The sequence below is a fragment of the Canis lupus genome, chromosome 26 (genome assembly GCF_003254725.2).
Source record: "Canis lupus dingo isolate Sandy chromosome 26, ASM325472v2, whole genome shotgun sequence".
NCBI classification, from domain to species: Eukaryota; Metazoa; Chordata; class Mammalia; order Carnivora; family Canidae; genus Canis; species Canis lupus.
This window is the reverse complement of record NC_064268.1, coordinates 23,716,222-23,734,349: the sequence shown is the minus strand read 5'-3', so window position 1 is coordinate 23,734,349 and position 18,128 is coordinate 23,716,222. Positions and strand designations below refer to the sequence as shown.

The 18,128-nt window shown below is 55.0% G+C and overlaps 2 protein-coding genes across 4 annotated transcripts in view; both read left to right on the top strand.

The window, feature by feature from the left end:
* The window catches only part of TBC1D10A (TBC1 domain family member 10A), a 32,033-nt gene extending 22,896 nt beyond the window's left edge, over window positions 1–9,137 (top strand). For all 3 annotated transcript variants that reach the window (XM_025474526.3, XM_025474525.3, XM_025474527.3), the window contains exons 3-9: window positions 1,279–1,386; window positions 5,471–5,577; window positions 6,266–6,380; window positions 6,460–6,525; window positions 7,226–7,415; window positions 7,520–7,674; window positions 8,275–9,137. In XM_025474526.3, coding sequence (XP_025330311.1) covers window positions 1,279–1,386; window positions 5,471–5,577; window positions 6,266–6,380; window positions 6,460–6,525; window positions 7,226–7,415; window positions 7,520–7,674; window positions 8,275–8,781 — 1,248 coding nt within the window. In that variant the 3' untranslated portion in view covers window positions 8,782–9,137. The remainder of the gene's footprint in view (window positions 1–1,278; window positions 1,387–5,470; window positions 5,578–6,265; window positions 6,381–6,459; window positions 6,526–7,225; window positions 7,416–7,519; window positions 7,675–8,274) is intronic.
* A 2,292-nt stretch (window positions 9,138–11,429) lies between these two features.
* On the top strand, window positions 11,430–15,916 carry CASTOR1 (cytosolic arginine sensor for mTORC1 subunit 1). Its single transcript, XM_025474528.3, has 9 exons — window positions 11,430–11,672; window positions 12,298–12,368; window positions 13,513–13,700; window positions 13,780–13,912; window positions 14,172–14,295; window positions 14,689–14,802; window positions 14,973–15,055; window positions 15,156–15,250; window positions 15,377–15,916. Exons 1-9 carry the CDS (start codon window positions 11,560–11,562, stop codon window positions 15,443–15,445), a joined length of 990 nt encoding a protein of 329 aa, XP_025330313.1. The 5' UTR covers window positions 11,430–11,559; the 3' UTR covers window positions 15,446–15,916.
* Window positions 15,917–18,128: the final 2,212 nt, after the last annotated feature.

Here is an 18,128-nt window from a genome sequence, read left to right as displayed (position 1 = left end):
TAATAGAATTCTAGATAATGCCATTCTGTTCTTAACTATTGATGAGAATTGATTGGCTTAAGGTCAGCACTGGATTCCAGCTCACATCCAGTTGCTCTTCCTACTGCTCTGAACTCCTAGACCACGCTGCTTAGTGCAGGGGCTGAGGGGAGTGTCATTGGCCAGTACCCCCAACCTCCATTCTGTAGGAGTGGTGCCTCTGCTTTTGCTAATCCTCCATGACCATTGGCCTTGAGGTCAATAAACATAGCTGCCTCAGTCTCATTCTGTCCCAAAGCCCAGGTGGAGCTCTCATCTAACTCCAAGAGGCCAGTGAAGTGCAAAGTGCATGGGGCTGAATCCCTCTAGTATGGTATAGGAGGTAATGGGTTCCTGATGGTGTGACCTTAATATTTTCCCAATCTATGTTTCAGTTTTCCCATTTGTAAGAGACATGATTTTTCAAACAATTTTGACAGTGGAAGCCTTTTTCTGATAAAGAGAGCAAGTATAAGAATTAAGCACTAGCTCTGGGTCATGAGCTACCCCAAACACTTCCTCCCTCTCCTCTCCTAGTCTGTGAGTGGTAGGAAAGACCTGTGCCTTTGTAGCAAGAGATGAAATCAGATCTCACAGCCAGGCCAGCTGCCTCTGCCCTGGGCTGGTAATTGTGGGAGCTCAGGGTCAAGGAGAACAGAAGAAAGGATTCATGACCAAAACAAAGAGGGAGCCATTCTGATCAGCTCTCATTTTCCTTCTGAGTTCTGCTGAGTTCCCCTCTAGGTGGATTGTGTCCTGCCACACAACTACTTAAACAAATACCCCCTTGGAAGTGCCCAGGCAATGTCTCTGGGCACATTCTGGGTTATCTCAAAGGCTATTCAACTTGCAGCTGCAGCTGTGTCCCACACAATGCAGATCCCTCCCTAGTGATATCCATGGGGGTTCTCCAACTTGAATGGTTCCATTTTGATTCAGAAAATGGACATGGGAATTCATAATTATGTGGTAAATGTCAGGAATATCTGTTCTATCATTGGGCCAGGGGAACATGGAGACTGACATCACCTGGTGACAGCATTTCTACAGTTATTACTTCCTCTGTCCCTGGCATCCTAGGCTATGCACCATAGCAATAGTAGCAACAGGAGGAAAGTCCTCTTTTCTTCCCTTTCCTACTTGCCTCATGTGCTAACTGAAGGCCCACCAAACACCAACAGAGGAGCTGGGTTTGTACAAAGCCTCTGGAGGAGTTGCCTGGGTGGATGCATGAACACAGTCCTCTTTTTTGACTTTCAGATCCGTCTGCGGTGCCAGAAAGGCATCCCACCTTCTCTGCGGGGCCGTGCTTGGCAGTACCTGTCAGGAGGCAAGGTGAAGCTACAGCAGAACCCTGGGAAGTTTGATGTGAGTGGCCCTTCTTTCACCCTTCCCTCCCCTTCCCACATCTCTTGATGTCCTTCCCATGACAGCAGTCCTCCATGTGTTCACTTGGACCTCAGCAATATGAGCTGATTAATAGGACCACCCATCAAATGCCCCACTAACCAAGCCTGTCCAACCTGTGACTCCTGGGGGCTCTGCCCATCTAAAGCTCCAGCAATTAGTAGGCTTCAGTGGGATGGACGGATTTTCCATCTTCCATTCCAGCTCTTTCTCTTGTCAACGACCCAATTTTGCTTTCTTGGGCTCATCAGGAGGGGACACTCAGACCACTTCCCTGACTGCCTTGGGTTCTGTGCTATGGGCCTTTGAGGGCCTACCCTCAGGGACACAGAACCCTCAGTAACTCTTGGCCTCCCAACCTCGACTCTTTTCTCCTGCCTCATTCAAGCTGGCCAGACACAGTTCACCCATGCTGTTATTGAGGTTGTCAGCTTTAGGGGTGGCAGAGCTAAACCAGTATCCTTATGGGTTAGAAACTGGTCAGTGGTCAGAGAGGGTATCCTCTGTAGGCATGCCTTCCCCTCATCACTTGCTGCCCGCTGCCCCATGGCTGCCAGAGTAAGAACACCCTTCCATTCATGAGGCTTCTTTTTTTTTTTTTTTTTTAAAGATTTATTTATTTATTCATGAGAGACAGAGAGAGAGAGAGGGAGAGAGAGAGAGGCAGAGACACAGGCAGAGGGAGAAGCAGGCTCCATGCAGGGAGCCTGATGTGGGACTCGATCCTGGGACTCGATCCTGGGACTCCAGGACCATGCCCTGGGCCAAAGGCAGGCGCCAAACCGCTGAGCCACCAAGGGATCCCCCTTCATGAGGCTTCTTAGGGCTGACCTGGGCTGGGAAGCTCCTCCAGCATGCTCCCCAATGGGAGGCACTTGGCTCCCCTGGGATTACCCTGCTTACCTGCCAGACCTGGCCCCAGACATCAGAGTTTCTCCCAAGCTCTTGGGACTGGTAACAGGCAGTGAGAGAGCTGTCAGCTACCAGCTCTTTGTTAACATACTTCATGCTTTGGCAAACACTCTTGTTTTGCCAAACCTGTTCCCTGAGAAGAGTGGGTGGGGCAGGGCAGCCTAGAGTTTCTGCTGTTGATGAGGCTGAGAATCATTTGCTAGCAGTACTTGGCAGTGGGGCTAGGGGGGTTGGTGGAGTGTCTGGCTGGGGGCAGCTCTGGGAATCAGGGTGATTGGACTATCCCACAGAGCATCCATACCAGGCCCTGCTAGAGCAGCCTCTTGACTCCAGTGTCTTCTCATCCCTTTCATTTCAGGAGGCTGTATCCTGGGTGGAGGGGGAAAGCTCAGCTGTGGGAACCTCTCCTCAAGTCCATGATTTACCTCTGGCTGCTAGAGCATAGGTATGGGAGCCAAGAGCTTAATCGGCCAGGCCAGACTTCTGGTTCCATAGTTAGTTAATATGAGCACATCCTGTGTGAGTAGCAGAGCACAAAGCTGTGTGTGCATTTTGTGTGTGGGGAGTAGTGTGTCTGGAGAGAAATCAGCCAGGTAGATTTGCCAGGAAAGGTCTTTTTAGATGCCCTGAAGCTGAGTGGCGGGTCCCCAAGGCAGTCCTGGGGGCTAGAACAGTGGTTTTCGAGCACACCTAGAAGAACTTTGCCTGTGGATGACATGGAGGAAGTGAGTAAGGATGAGAAGCTCCCTCTGGGTGCTGTGGACATGACAGCCAGAAGCAAGGGTACAATGACAGGCTATTGGTGGCAGCATATAACAGCATCTATTCCTGTGCTCCCCTGAAGACCCAGGGGGCCAGCCCCAATCTCAGCTGTCAAGGCAGGTTCTGCAGCCTCTCATGGCTCCATCTTCTCTCATAGTTGCTACTTCTTCCTCCCTCATTGGGCAGGGCAAGACCTTCTGTCCTTTTCTTACCTGGTTTTCTTCTCTGGCTTCATCTCATGATGGCGGAAGTGTCTTCAGGCTTTCCTGGAAGCTGCTGTAGCTGCATCAGCTGCTAGCAGCCCACACTTACCTTTGATTCTCAGAGCCCTTTCTTCCTACAGGCCCTTCAGCTATACTTCTTCCTTTCTCAGCCACCCATGCGTGGTCAAGTGTCTTGGGCTGCTAAGGTACCAGGTGAGCACATCCTAGGAACTGACTTCTTGGGTTCTCAGGTCCCTACCTTACCAGAGCCCTCTGGAAAATTTGTGGGTTCCTCCTCCACTTTCTGACAAAAAAATCCTGCATTGGACTCAGACAGTATCCAGCCCTGGGCTTGACTTGGAAGCCTCATAGGACACAAGCCCCCATCTTGAGAATATATGAGACTCTAGAGTTTATATACCCACTTCTTCAGCTGTGTGCCTGATCAAAACCCCTCTGTGGAGTCATTTGGTTCTTCTCTCCACCCTCCAGCCTTGAACACTCTTAACGGTTTTTTCGCTCAGTACTTACTCTCTCAGGTCAAGTTACCTGGTACCCTAAGGTCTTTAGTTTAATGTCAGAACACATCCACTGAGGGAGCACAAGAAGGAAAGGGGCTTGTATGAACATACCTGCCAATCAAGGCCAAGGCCTGGGTCTGTGCCCTCAGGTGTGTTTGCTGAGAATCTAGCCCTTATCCCTGGGGCCTTCCCTAATGCTGCACCAGCCCTGTCCTTGCTCCGCCCTCTAGATTTCCTTTTTATTGATTTTTTCTATTGCTGTTTTTTTTTAAAGATTTATTTATTGACTTGAGAGAGAGCAAGAGAGAGTGCAAGCATGTGCGAGTTGGAGGAGAGGCAGAAGGAGAGGGAGACAAGCAGACTCTCCCTTGAACAGGGAGACTGATGTGGGGCTCGATCTCAGGACCCTGAGATCATGACCTGAGCTGAAATCAAGAGTCAGACACTTAACCAACTGAGCCACCCAAGCGCTCCAGTTTTTTCTCTCTATTTTTAATGTTGGGGCATTTACAGAGAGAGAAATGTACAGATCTTAAGTGTGCAATTCAATGAATTGTGACAAATAATACATATCCATGTAACTAATAAGCAAATCACGACATAGAACATTTCAAATGATGGGGAAATGATTTTTCTTGTGTAATACTTTGTTTTTAAGTATTACATGGGGGTAATGGGGGTGCCTGGATGGCTCAGTTGGTTGAGCAGCTGTCTTCAGCTTGGGTCATGATCCTAGGGTCCTGGGATTGAGCCCCACATCCACCTCCCTGCTCTCCCTCTCCCTCTGCCTGCTGTTCCTTCTGCTTGTGCTCTTTCTCTCTCTGTCAGATAAATAAAATCTTTAAAAAAAATGGTACTCATGTTAAGATATTCAAGAAGTTCAAAGAAAAGAGTAAAACTTTGTCAAAACTCCAGCATCTAGAGATGGTTCTGAGTTTAATGGTTTGATAAATGTCACATCCTTCCAGATAGCACTCTGTGCAGATCCTCCCTCCATCCCTCTCTCATAGACACACACACACACACACACACACACACACACACAGTAGGTGATGCCACTTGCACGGAGAGACAGCAGAGGAATTCAAATCAGTGGCTCTAAGTCAACCTGGCTTCCAGGCCCAGCCTCACCATTTTTCTAACCTTGAGGACTTGGGCAAGTAACTTTTCTTTGATCCTCAGTTTCCTCATCTGTAAATAGTATAAATGATAGGACTTTTATTTGGGGTTGAGAAGAGTCAGTGAGTCCCATGGGTGGCTCAGAACCATGCTAACCAGTGGTAGCTATTGCTTTGATAGTAGCCTTCTATCTTAGGACATAAGGTATTTGAATGAGTCCTGAATAAAGTACCTGGAGATTATTTCCAGCCATAGCTATGACAGACACTCTTGACTACATGGGTCTTCCTGGAGCCAGGATCACCCCTCAGGGTTTATAGGGCTCTTCCCTCCTTGCCTTTTTGCTGCTTCTCTCTCATTCTCAGACTTCATTACCTGAGCTTCCTGACTTGTCTTCAGGAAGGCTCAGTTCATGATGGGATTGGGTGGGTATTGCCCCTGGCAGAGGCTTTCTCTAATACCTTGGAAGTTGTATCTTCCCAGCAGCCATCCCTAACCCCTAATACATGGTCTTGATCTTGCTTCTAGGAGCTGGACATGTCCCCTGGGGACCCCAAGTGGCTGGATGTGATTGAACGTGATCTGCACCGGCAGTTCCCTTTCCATGAGATGTTTGTGTCCCGGGGAGGCCATGGGTGAGCAGACTGGGTCTTGTGGGCTGGAGGTGGCTCTGGGCCCTGTCTCTCAGGGACAAAATGGAGGCAAAATGGGTTTGGGTATATCTCAAGGGCTCAGAAGCTGAGAGCCCCAAACTCCACTTACTTTTAGAGTTTCCCTTTGGTTTGAATCTGATGGGTCTCCTTAGCTTCTTCCCTTACCTTTGGGGCAGCTTTCATTTAGAGTCCTAGAGCTTGCCTGGTCTTCTTCTGAAAACAGGTTTTGGTGGAGAGAAAGAGGGTTAGAGACAATTAGGTGGGCAGAGGGTAAGTAGGAGGGGAAAGATAGGCAGGCCAGGCCAGAGGACCAAGATAGACACCTAGGACAAAGCTATCCTATCTGGCCAAGGAGACACAGCTGCTGAATGAGAGGCCCACACTGCCAGCCCTGACACACCCTTCCCTTGAATCTGGCATCCTGCCTGGCTCTACCTCTGCTTTCTCTCTAAGCCTCTGCTCTCATGTGTCAGATAGGGTGGGACAGGGGAAGGTGCCTTCCCTGCCTCCTCTTCTCGTTTTGTGAAAGTCTCTGTGCTGCAGTGGGAGACTGACCCCTTGTTCACCACAGTCAGGTCACCAGGGAAATGCAAATTCTGAGACAGGTCTAGTCTGGTAGTGGGTGGCAGAGTCATACCTATCTTCCCTGCCGCACTTGGCCCTTCTACAGCCAGCAGGATCTATTCCGTGTGCTGAAGGCCTATACCCTTTACCGACCTGAGGAGGGCTACTGCCAGGCCCAGGCGCCCATTGCTGCTGTTCTGCTCATGCACATGCCTGCTGAGGTACCACCAGGCCCTGGACAGGTGAGTGGGTGGGCAGGGAATATTCAGCAGCAAGGCCTCATGTCTCTCTTGCCCACAGCAAGCCTTCTGGTGCCTGGTGCAGATTTGTGAGAAGTACCTGCCTGGCTACTACAGTGAGAAACTGGTGAGTGCATGCTGGGTCCAGACCTGGCCTGGGACCTGCTCTTTGTGGCCTCTCTAGGTCTTTCTTTCCACAGCCACTGTTGCCCCACCTGAAAACCTTCCCAGATTTCTGTTGCTTTCAGGCTTAAGACCCAAGACTTGCCAGGGTCAGGTCTTCTAGGCTCCAGAGTCATTGGTTCTACCCTGGCCTCCATCTTTGTTTCTAGCCATCTGGCCGTTTGGCGGGATCGCAGTTCCTCCAGTGCACCGAGTTCCTCCCTGCCTCAGCCTTGGCCTAGGCTTAAACCTCTACCCCCTTCATTTCTGTAATAACTCTCCTTTCCTTTAGCTTTCAGCTATCAGAGAGCTTTCTGTGACCCTGACACGTGGGACCTCTGGCACATGCTAATCCAGCATTTCTGGTTCTGCCATATTCTGGGCATTTACCCACCTCTCCCACTAGCCCCTGCACTGCCCCTAGTCTCTTTGCTTCTGTGATTCATCTGTCTGTCCCTTCTCAATACATGCTCCATGAGGTGGACCAGCTACATCTGGTTTGCTCTTCATTATATCCCAGCACCTAACACAAGGTTGCCTCCCTGCAGGCAGTACCTGCCTGAGGGATGAATGAATGCCTGCCTGGAACTAGGAACCGGGGCATAGTCTGCCCTGCCTGCTTTGAGCCTACAGTCCTGGCCCCATGGCTTCACTGTGTTCCCCAGGAGGCAATCCAACTGGATGGGGAGATCCTCTTCTCACTGCTGCAGAAGGTGTCACCTGTGGCCCACAAGCACCTCAGCCGGCAGAAGATTGATCCACTGCTGTACATGACAGAGTGGTTCATGTGTGCCTTTGCCCGCACCCTGCCCTGGAGCTCTGTGCTGCGCGTCTGGGATATGTTCTTCTGTGAAGGTACCGGGCTGGGCTCAGAACACTACTGCCTCTAACCCAGCCCACAGGGGACCTCTATTTTCAGAGAAACTCCTTACAGGCCATTTTACCACCCCCTCATGCAGGAGTCAAGATCATCTTCCGGGTGGGGCTGGTGCTGCTGAAACATGCGTTGGGCTCCCCTGAAAAGCTCAAAGCCTGTCAGGGCCAGTACGAGACTATCGAGCAACTGCGGAGCCTCAGCCCCAAGATCATGCAGGAGGCCTTCCTGGTCCAGGAGGTATGGCCCATACCTTCCCATCACCACTGGGTGGGAGTGGGAGATGTGGGGGATTTAGAATTGACCTGGTAACACTCTGCTCTGAAGGTGGCCAGGCCTGTTGCTCATCAGCTCAGGATAGTGTGGAGAGACCTTATCCTCCTGTCTGAATGAGAAGACAGGGGCATAAAGAGGCCTAGGTTTGCAGGGCCTTCTCTGTTGTGAACCACTTGGGAATGAGAGGAGCTGAAATTCATCATCCTCTCTTCTTCTCTGGTATCAGATCCATGGCCTTGGCTTTATTTTCCCTTTTTTCTTTCTTTTGTGGATTTTCATCCACAAATTCTGAGCCCTCAGAGACAGTACTTAGGTGACACATGGTTAGGCAAGGGGACTTGAGTTATGGGCAGCTTTCTCCTTTAAGGCAGTGGATCTTAAGTGCCTGGCTCACCTGACACTCAGCTCTGGGACTTGTGATCACCACAGGGACCAGACCACCATTATTCCTAGGGTCGGACTTTAGTGACCAGGACTGGGGGATCTGAGGGAGAGCAGGGCCAGGTTGGGAGGCAGAGGGGAAGTTTCTTCCTGGTGCCCATCTTCCTGTCATCGCCCACACAGGTGGTAGAGTTGCCAGTGACAGAGCGCCAGATTGAGCGTGAGCACCTCATTCAGCTGCGGCGCTGGCAAGAAACCCGGGGTGAGCTGCAGTGCTGTTCCCTGCCCAGGCTGCATGGTGCCAAGGCCATCCTGGAGGCAGAGCCAGGCCCCCGGCCCACCTTGCAACCTTCACCATCCATCCGCCTGCCCCCAGATGCCCCCCTCCCTGGTTCCAAAGGCAAGCCCAAGACACCCAAACAGAGCCAGAAGGAAAAGGAGCAATGGGAACAGGCAAAGGCAAGTGGGCAGCTGGATAAGCTCCCAACCCCAAGTCAAGCCAAGGGGGCAGCTGCTGCAGGAGATGCGTGTCCCCCACAGGATGTGCTCCCCAGGGATGCAGCCCACCAAGATCCAGCCCTTCAGGACTCAGCCTCCCAGGATCCAGCCCATCACCGCTCCCAGGATTCAGTTCACCACTGCTCCCAGGAGAGTCTGACCTCCCAGGAGAGTGAGGATACATACTTGTAACCCCGGCAGCTCAGGCCTGTGGGGTGAGGCTCCACACACCCCTGGGGCTCACAGACTGACAGCCGAGGGCCTGCCCATGCTGATGGCCCAGCTGCCCGGCCCTGCGTGGCAGAGAGTCTGGCCGGCCCAGCACAGACTCTGCCTGAGCCTTTTTATTTATTTCCTCCCGAGTGGAGCTTGGGCTAGCCCACTGGGGCCGGAGGAGGTGAGGGCCAGTGAGCAGGGCCTCACTCAGCCCCTCTTCCTGGGGGATGCTCCCTAGGGCTGGGGTGCTGTGGTGAGGGGGGAAAGGGGGGTGTTCTTTATGTAAAATAGAAACATGATTTTGTACAGAAATAAACCGGCTTGTGTAGAGAGTTGGTGTGCAGCAAGGGACCGGGAAGGGGAGCCACCCTGGCGCTCAGCAGCTCTCCTCTGTACCCTAGACCCCCCAGCCCAGAACCAGAGCTCTCTGAGAAGGCTTTTGCCATAGGCCAGTCCTTATTCTGGACCCCGTTTTCCCTTACCCCATCACCTCCGCCCCGTGTCTACCAGTCTGCCATAGATGAGAGACTACAGCCTCTTAGATGCTCCAGTGCTAGCACTGTAGCCCACAGAGCTTCAGCCCAATGCTGAAGCAGAGCAACGCCTGCTTCCCAGGCTTTGATACCTACTCATCTCTGAGGAGGAGGGGCTCCTTAAGGTGGTGTTTTCAGGGCCTCGCCTGGGTTCCACTTCAGACCCCAGTAAGGTTCTGAGTGTTCATTTTGAGTTGCAAGCTGGTGCCAGGGGTCAGAGACCATGAATGCCTTTACATGGTGAGTCCAGGCCTCCATTGGACACAGAGGGGTGAGGGAAGAAGTTTGGGTCTTTGATGAAAGGCTACCTGCCGCTTCCTGAGCACTTAGCATGTGCCAGTCTGGGCTGGTTGGGTCACCAGCTGATCAGATAGGCTCTATTATTATCCCCATTTTACAGATGAGGAAACAGAGGAGCTGAATGGGAAAGATGAAGCTGGTCAATTTGCACCTAGAGCCCCCTGTGACCAGGGTGCCTGGTGATCTGGCAATGCCACTGAGGGCCCAGGCAGGCACTATGGTCACGACCTGATGACTGTCAAGGGTAAGGACACGGTGTCCCTGGGAAAGGCCCCCCTTCTGCTGAGGAAGCAGCTTTTCCAGTCAAACAATAGCGGCTGTTCCTGGCAGGCTACCAAGCTGGGCTGGGCCATGGTGGGAGGGAGTGGGAGAGGGAGGAGTAGAGCCTCCCTAGGAGTTTTCAGGCATCACAGGGCCTGGGCCTGGAACACCCTGTCATGATACATCTGGGGATACTGAGGCCTAGGGAGGTCAAGTGTCATGTGAGTCTATCAGGGCAGGCTACCCACTTCCTGCCTTCTACCCCTCACCTCTGTGGTTTCCCACCCCATTTATACCTGCCACGAGAGGCTTTGAGGACACTCCCCTCCCCCTGGCTCTCCAGGGGACAGGCCAGGATGTGGCAGCTGCAGTGTTCCTTGAGCCAGAGAGGCCAGGGAGGGAGGGTGCTGCCCAGCTTCCACCCGCCTACAGTAGAGGTTTCTGAGCAGGCAGGAGGCTTGTGTAGGCCTGCTGGGTCCCAGTCAGGCCTGAGGCCGGCTTTAACCTGTTTGGTTCAAAGCCTCAGATCTGAAGCCTGAGGATGCTCAGGCCAGACAAGGGCCCCCCAGAGCATGCTCTGTCCTGCTACAGGACCAGCCTAGGTGTGCTGATTATCTGCTTAAAACTGAGCAGAACCCAATTCTAATGTTGAAATGAGCCCAAGTTGGTCTTATAAGCCTCAGATCTGGGGCATTTGCCAATGCCCAGGGCCTCCATGGGCATGAAGCAAGCTTACATGTGCTCAGGCCAACTGGGTTCTGCTAATAGGCTGCAGGCTTTGGGAGGCTTCAACAGGGCTCAAGTCTCAGGTCTGAGATCTGAGTACCCAGTGAGCCCCAGACACATGGGCCTGTCCCCAGAAGTCAGCCTTGAGCATCCCTGGCCTAAGCACTTAGTCTTGAAGGGTCTCAAGCCATAAGCCTGACCACCTTCATTCCCCTACCCCACAGTATGTTGCTCAGATATAAGTGGCTGGCCCTCCCCAAATCTGTACCCTAGTGTGTAAGCGCCTTCTTCCTCCATAAGGAGAAGGGGGGGAGAAAGGCGGCAGGACCCTTGGTCGGGAGAGAATCTGAGCATCACGGGGGCTGCACAGCCTACCCCTCCATGCTCCAGGGTTTTCTGGGCAGCACTCTGGTTCCAGCTGAGCCCCGGTTCGCCTCGCAGCCCTTTGGAGCTTCAAGGTTATCAATTATTAGACCTATATATGGGGGCCTGAAGGACAGAAACAATTCCAAGACCTCCCTCCTGCTTCGGACCCTAGCGAGGAAGGCGACCCGCGGAAAAGGCGGAGCCCGGGGAGGGGGCGCGGCATGGGCGGGGCCTGAAGGACCCCCCGGGGTGGGATCAGCCCGTGATTCCCCCGAGCAAGGCTGAGGGGGCGGAGTCACCAGGGGCGGGCTCGGCGGGCAGGAACGTGAGGATTGAGGCTCTGGCCTTGGGAAGGAGGCGTGGCCACTCTGGATAGGCCGTCCGTCCGTCGGGGCGTGGCCGTCAGGGAACTGGACGCGGCATGGGGTTGGGAGGGTCTGCAGCGTAGCGGGCGGCGTGGACGCGGCCACACAGCGGCTCCTTTAAGCCCCCGGCACCGCCCCCCCGCCCCGCCCCCGGCGGCGGCCTGGGTCTGGTTGGCGGCGGGGTCGGGTCCGCGCGGACCGTGATGGAGCTGCACATCCTAGAGCACCGGGTGCGGGTGCTGAGCCTCGCCCGCCCAGGTCTCTGGCTCTACACTCACCCGCTCATCAAGCTGCTCTTCCTGCCCCGCCGCAGCCGGTGCGCGCCCGGGTTCGGGGGCACAGGTGGGGGTGGGCTCCGCTGTTGCTCTGGGACGGGGCCGGGGATTCACGTCGCCGCGGGGCGAGCGGGAGCGGTCGGGGAGGGCCCTTCTCCCTAAGCCCCCCCGCCCCCCCGAGGCCGCCATCCGGCTTGGGCCTACCCTCCCCGGGACCGCCGCCTATCCGGCCCTGTGAGGCGCCGTCCCAGAGCCAGTTACGGCGCAAACAACCTGGGTGAGCAATGCCTAACTCCAAGTGGTGTCAAATGGGGGCAATTCCTTCCTGGCGACTGCGGGGAGCTTCTTCCAGACGCCCTCCCGTCGGGTCAGAGGGGCTGGTCTAGGGCGCCCAAAGTCCGATGCTCCCGGGGGCTACGGGGGCGTAGCCGCGGGCGAGCCTCTTCTCCTTCCGGGAACCGAGGGTCGGGAGCTCCCGCAGAGGTCGGGAGGCGAAAAACAGTTCGTGATTCCGGTGTTGAAGCCCACGCCCCACTGGCCCGGGGAGAAAACTGAGGCTCGAGGGGGCAGGGAGGCGTCCTGCTGGGGTCTTTCCGGGCGCCTGGAGCGAAGTCCTGCACGCCCCTTCCGCCCAACCCAGGCTGAAGATGCTCCCCCCGCCTCCAGGTGCAAGTTCTTCAGCCTGACGGAGACCCCCGAGGATTACACGCTCATGGTGGACGAGGAGGGCTTCAAAGGTGGGGGCTGGGCCGGGGAAGGGTGGCGTGCTCCCCTCTTTGCGATTCTCACTAGATCCTGGAATCCAAAGTCCCAAGAGCTGGAGCCTTGAAAGCAGATGGGTCTGGGTTCGAATTCGCCTCCACTGCACACTGGCTGTGTGCCCTTGAGCAAGTCATTTCCTCCCACTGAATTGTTTGTTTCCTCTTACGTAAAATGGGTATAGTTGTGGTTCTGATCATAGGGTCCCATGAAAACTTTATAGACAGGGCTGTGAAGGGCACTTGGCAGCCTCAGGCCAGTTGCAGGGCCAGTTTAGGGCAAGAATCAGAGGTTCCTATTGCAGTTATATTCCCCCTGGCCATTATTTCTCCCTGCACTTATCTCTCTGGTGCCGGTCACCCCCTCCCTGGCTGGTCTGGGAACTCCAGGAGTCTGAGGGTTGGAAAAGGAGTGCAGGAGCAGGCAGCCAGCCCATGTCCAGGACCTGGGGGGCCTCCTGGCTGCTGCTGTGGCCTGGACACCAGCCTGTTTTCTCCCTGGTTCCTGAAGCTGACATCTGGCTCCTACTCCTGCCAGCCTGACCCCTCTTCACAGGCCTGGAGTCGCAGACCACGAAACTGAGGCTCGGCCCATACTTCACTGCAGCCTTTTAGACTTTAGTTTCCCCGTTTGTACTGCAGTAAAGTCTGGGTCGGCTAAGGGAGAAAGGCTTCCTTCAGCCAACCTGGTTTGTTGGCGCCCCCTGCTGGTGCCACATGGTATAAAACCTCTGTTAGTCTAAGAAAAGCTATCATGAGGTGTATACTCTCAATCCCATTTTACTGATGAGGAAACTGAGATCCGGGAGGTTAAATCATTGACCTCGGGTCAACAGCAAGTAAATGGTGAAGCCGGGATTTGAACCCAGGTCTGTCTGACTCTGGAGCTCCAGTCTTAACTGGGAAGTTTCCATCCCTAGCAGGCCAGCACCTGAAGCACTTCTCAGTTCTTGCATACATGCAGCTCAGGAGCAGAACTTGGGAGAGGGAGACAGCCCCAGTCTCCAGACCTGCCATTACCTTCGTAGAACCCCCCCACCCCCAATTCCTGGACAGACAGGGAAGCCAAGGGGCAGGGGCCAGCCCAGTAGGCCCTGACCTGGTATATACTTCCTGCTCACAGAGCTACCCCCATCTGAGTTCCTTCAAGTGGCTGAGGCCACATGGCTGGTGCTGAACGTGTCATCTCACAGTGGTGCAACCGTGCAGGCTGCCGGAGTCACCAAAATTGCCCGCTCGGTCATTGCACCACTGGCAGAGCACCATGTGTCTGTCCTGATGCTGTCCACTTACCAAACGGACTTCATCCTGGTGAGTTTTCTGCAGGCTCCGGGGCAGGGTGGGCATGGGTGCCTGGGGACTCGTGTTACATCCTCCTCTTGTGGTCCAGGTGCGGGAACAGGACCTGTCCGTGGTGATCCACACGCTATCCCAGGAGTTCGACATTTACCGGGAAGTGGGCGGGGAGCCTGTGCCTGTTGCCAGGGATGATTCCAGCAATGGCTTTCCCCGTTCGCAGCATGGTGAGGCTACCCTCACACCCAGACCTAGGCAGGGCCTCCTCTTTCCACGGGGGCCCTTCCCTTATGAGAGCTGGTCTGTGGACGTGGGGATACCGGCTGACACAGACTGCCTCACAAGATAGGGAGATGTGGTGGAGAAGAGGGTTCCTGTAGAGCAGGACCCTAGCCTCCACCCAGGCCCCTCCCTATCTGGCCACCAGGGGGCGCCCCAGCCCACAGTCGCCCTAACAGTAGTTCTCTGCCTGGTCCCTCCTCCCAGGGCCCAGTCCCACGGTGCATCCCATCCAGAGCCCACAGAACCGCTTCTGTGTCCTCACATTGGACCCTGAGACACTGCCAGCCATTGCTACCACGCTCATCGATGTCCTCTTCTACTCCTACAGGTGAGCTGTGTTCTCATGCCGTTGCTCCCTATGCCTACCACCTTCTGCTTGTTCTGTAACTCGTGCCCTGTTCTGTATCTTGGGTTCCTGGCAGCCTGTGATACCCATGTGCCCCTCACTGATGTTCAGGGAAGATCCCAATGCCACAGCTGCAACCCTTTCCTGTAGTGTAAGCTGAGACACCCCTGACCCAGGCCTTAGGTTGGACCCTCTATCAGTCCTGGGGTCCAGCATCTTTGAAACAAGCGAGATTCATCGTCCCCTCCCACCCCTGTCCAATCCCCATCAGGGTATCAGGGCCCTCAGACAGGGGAGGAAAGTGGCCCAGAGATGGGAGGAGATGCAGTGGGCTGGGTACCCCGAAGAGCACTTGAGCCTCCTGTTCTTTTCTAGTGCCCCCAAGGAGGCAGCCTCTGGTGGTACTGGACCCAGCTCCATTACATTCTTTGCCTTCTCCCTCATTGAGGGCTACATCTCCATCGTCATGGACGCTGAGACGCAGAAAAAGTATGTGACTCCTGAGCCCCAGGGACCACAGATCCCAAGGCCAGCCCTAGGGAGGGAGGAAATGGAGCATCAGACTCTGAGGTCACTAGGTCAGCCTGCTTCCAGGGGCTCACATTGGGGCAGGGAGGGGATGCGTGGGTGCCCTGCCCACTACCCACCTGCCTTTCCAGATTCCCCAGTGACCTCCTGCTAACCAGCTCCTCAGGAGAGCTGTGGAGGATGGTGCGCATTGGTGGACAGCCCTTGGGCTTTGGTAAGGGCTGCTTCTTGTGTGTTGGGGACTTGGGGAAGATCTGCGAAGGGGGTGACCAGGATGATGTACATGGACTCCTTCCCCCTGCCCCAACCCTCAGATGAGTGTGGGATCGTGGCCCAGATTGCAGGCCCCCTGGCTGCAGCCGACATCTCTGCCTATTACATTAGCACCTTCAACTTTGACCATGCCTTGGTAAGCACCGTGGGGTGGGCTCCTGGAAGGACAATGAGGCCCCGGAGGGTGGGAGGGGGAGGGTGCAGAATGTAGTCCAGGAAGTTGACATGGCCCTGATCCCTCCCTCCACCCACCTGCCCACAGGTGCCTGAGGATGGCATCAACAGTGTCATTGAGGTCCTTCAGCGACGGCAGGATGGCCAGAGCTCCTGAGGCCTCCACACTCTCCCTTCACCCCAGGCTTCCAGAGACTTCTCTAAGCTATTTCCTCGAGCTCTGGGATGAGCCTTCCCCACCCCCATTCCTGCCGGGGGACCCCCTCCTTCTGCTCTCTGTATATAAGCTGCGTGCAGGCACCGGCTCTCACGTGGACATGCGTGTCTGCCCACGCAGGGGAACACGGTGCTCTGGGCTTTCCTCCGGGAACCCCTCACCCCATCACTCCCTGCGCGGCCTCAGTGTTTGCACATTCCCTGCCTGAGGCCCGAGCCATCCCCTCTCAGCACCCTGGGCCAGCCACTCCCTGGACAGGGTCCTTATCTCCGTTCTGCCTCTGGCTGGGTTGCCTTCCCTGGCCAGGTGAGTTCTGACAGTGCCTGCCCCTCAGGGGGCCTCCAAGAAAAGTATTTTTACATCTTTCTCCCTTTTTTATTGACTTGTTAATAAAGGGCTTGTAGTTCTAAAGGGTTGGGCTGTGGTCTATAGGGGTTGTCTGAGCTCAGACAGGGCTGCTCTGCTGCTGCTCCCAGCCCCTCTACCTGAAGTCTGGGTCTGTCCCTATGTACCTGACTCTGGCTGGGCTCACCTAACTCAATTCTCACCTCAGGGAGAACTGAACCTTTGAGAAGTGAAGTGACTTATTCCCATGCAGGGCTACCTGCCTCTGAAGCCCATCCTCTTCCTTCCTTCCTTGCTGCTTCTGGAATAGCCCAGAAAGTTCTGAACATGGTTAGAGACTCTGAGACCCTCTCACCTAGAGATAGATCCTCCCCGCTTCCCAGCCTTTCCTGCCACCTTGGGTGTGACTGGCCTGTTGTGAAACCCCTCAAGGAGGGCTCCAAAGCACACTTCTTCCAGGCTGCTGCCTGCCTGCTTTTGGACAATGCCTGAGTCCTGGAGGTCCCTCACAGGAGTCCCTGTTGGCCAAGAGATCAGTTAGTTCTTGTCACCACGGCTCTCCTGGAGTAGTAGGAAGAGGGGGCCAGCCAGAGTGGAGACCTGAGAGTCCAGGCACTGGGCTTCCCCTGGCCAGGACAGGGGCCTGGAGGCCACCTGGAACCCACTCTGCCTTCAGAGGCTGCCTTCCTGGTCCAGAGACTTAGCACATGTGGGCCTGGGTCTCCTGTCACAGAGGGGCTGCTTCATTGCTCCATGATACCGGGCTTCCACTGTGGGCCAGATGGGACCCTAGAGATGTGCTGGGGAGGTTATCAGGTACCCTCAGCCCAGACCCACCCACATTCAGGAAAGGAAGAAGGGTGTGACTTCGGCGTATTTAGAGGTCACAGTGTCTCCCCAGAAAAGGCAGAAAGGGGGCCAGGCTTCTGGCAGTGTGCCCGCCCTGCCCCTGGGAACCCAAGGGGCTGCAGATCACAGGAGCAGAACGCACAGCCCAGCCCGGTGAGTGAGTGGTCGGGGACACTTGGCCTGCCCCTTCCCTTCAGACTCCATTTCTTCACATGTATCAAGATCTAGGAGGCAGCTTTTTTAGGACCCCTCTACTTTTTGACACTGGAAAGGGGCATTGCTTTGTATTTTGATGTCAGGGGGTGGAGTGAGGAGTTCTGGCCTCCCTCTGGAGGGCACAGCCTGGACCCTGGGTCAGAGGATGTTCGGGCTGAGTAGGGGCTTTAGAACCAGAATCCTTGGGGCTCCTGACCTGAGAGCTCCTGGGCCCCACATTCATCTTTGGGGGACGGGGGGTGGAGGGGTCTGTCCATCTGTCTGCTTGTGAGTCACTGCCTGATTTAGATGTTTCTATTATCATGGCTTTCCAGGTACATTAGGGCTTTGCCCAGTCCTTCAAACCAGGTCCTAATCTGGCAGCAGTTAGTTCTTGTACTGCCCACAGGACTGGCCTGGGGAAGGGGCCCCCCTGGGTAGTCTGACTTAGAGCCAGGCCTAGAGCCCATGTGTGTCTCTTTGCCACATGTGTGTGGGTCTTGGTGGAGGGTTTTATTCCCAGGGCATTAGGGTCCTTGGGGGTCACTGGGTCAGCTTGGCCTTCAAGAGGTTATAAATGAAGAGATCTGCTCTGGGATTGCCAGGGATACCAGGACCCACCTGGGGTGAGCCAGGGTTTGGGAGGTGACTGGGGCACACTCACCTGAGAGGGGGACATGACCCTGGACCTCACATGTGGCTGATGCTCTGGATGCCATCAGATAGGCTTTAAGCTGTCCCAGGTTGAGGTAGGGGCTCACAGAATCACCTCTTTGACCCACCCGGGTCCCTAGAGAGTTCTAGAACAAAGGAAGCCAGTCTGGTTAGCCCAGGCCTGGACCTGGGCTCAGCTTGGGTCCTTTATAACTGAGGTTGGGGTGCTCACTAGAGCACAGTCCACATCCTTGTCCTTCCAGTCATGGGTGCCCCCATTCACTTGTCTACATCAGCACAGCCATTCCTGAGTGCTAGGATAAAGGCCCCAGACTGCAGAGCCTGTGTGCCTATCCTCATAAAGATGGCAGTCTGTGCCTGAGGAAGGCCCTGTCCACAGTCCCTTGGGGACTAGGAAGGTGCTCTCAGCCCTCAGACTGCCAGCCCAGTGTCTGGCGTCTGCTGGGAGGATGTGCACCTGGGGGTCGGGAGAGGGGTTATTCTTGGATGGGTGGGGACAGGAGATGAGGAAAGCTCAGACGGGTCAGTCAGTGGCTTGTTTCCACCCTCAGATTTTACC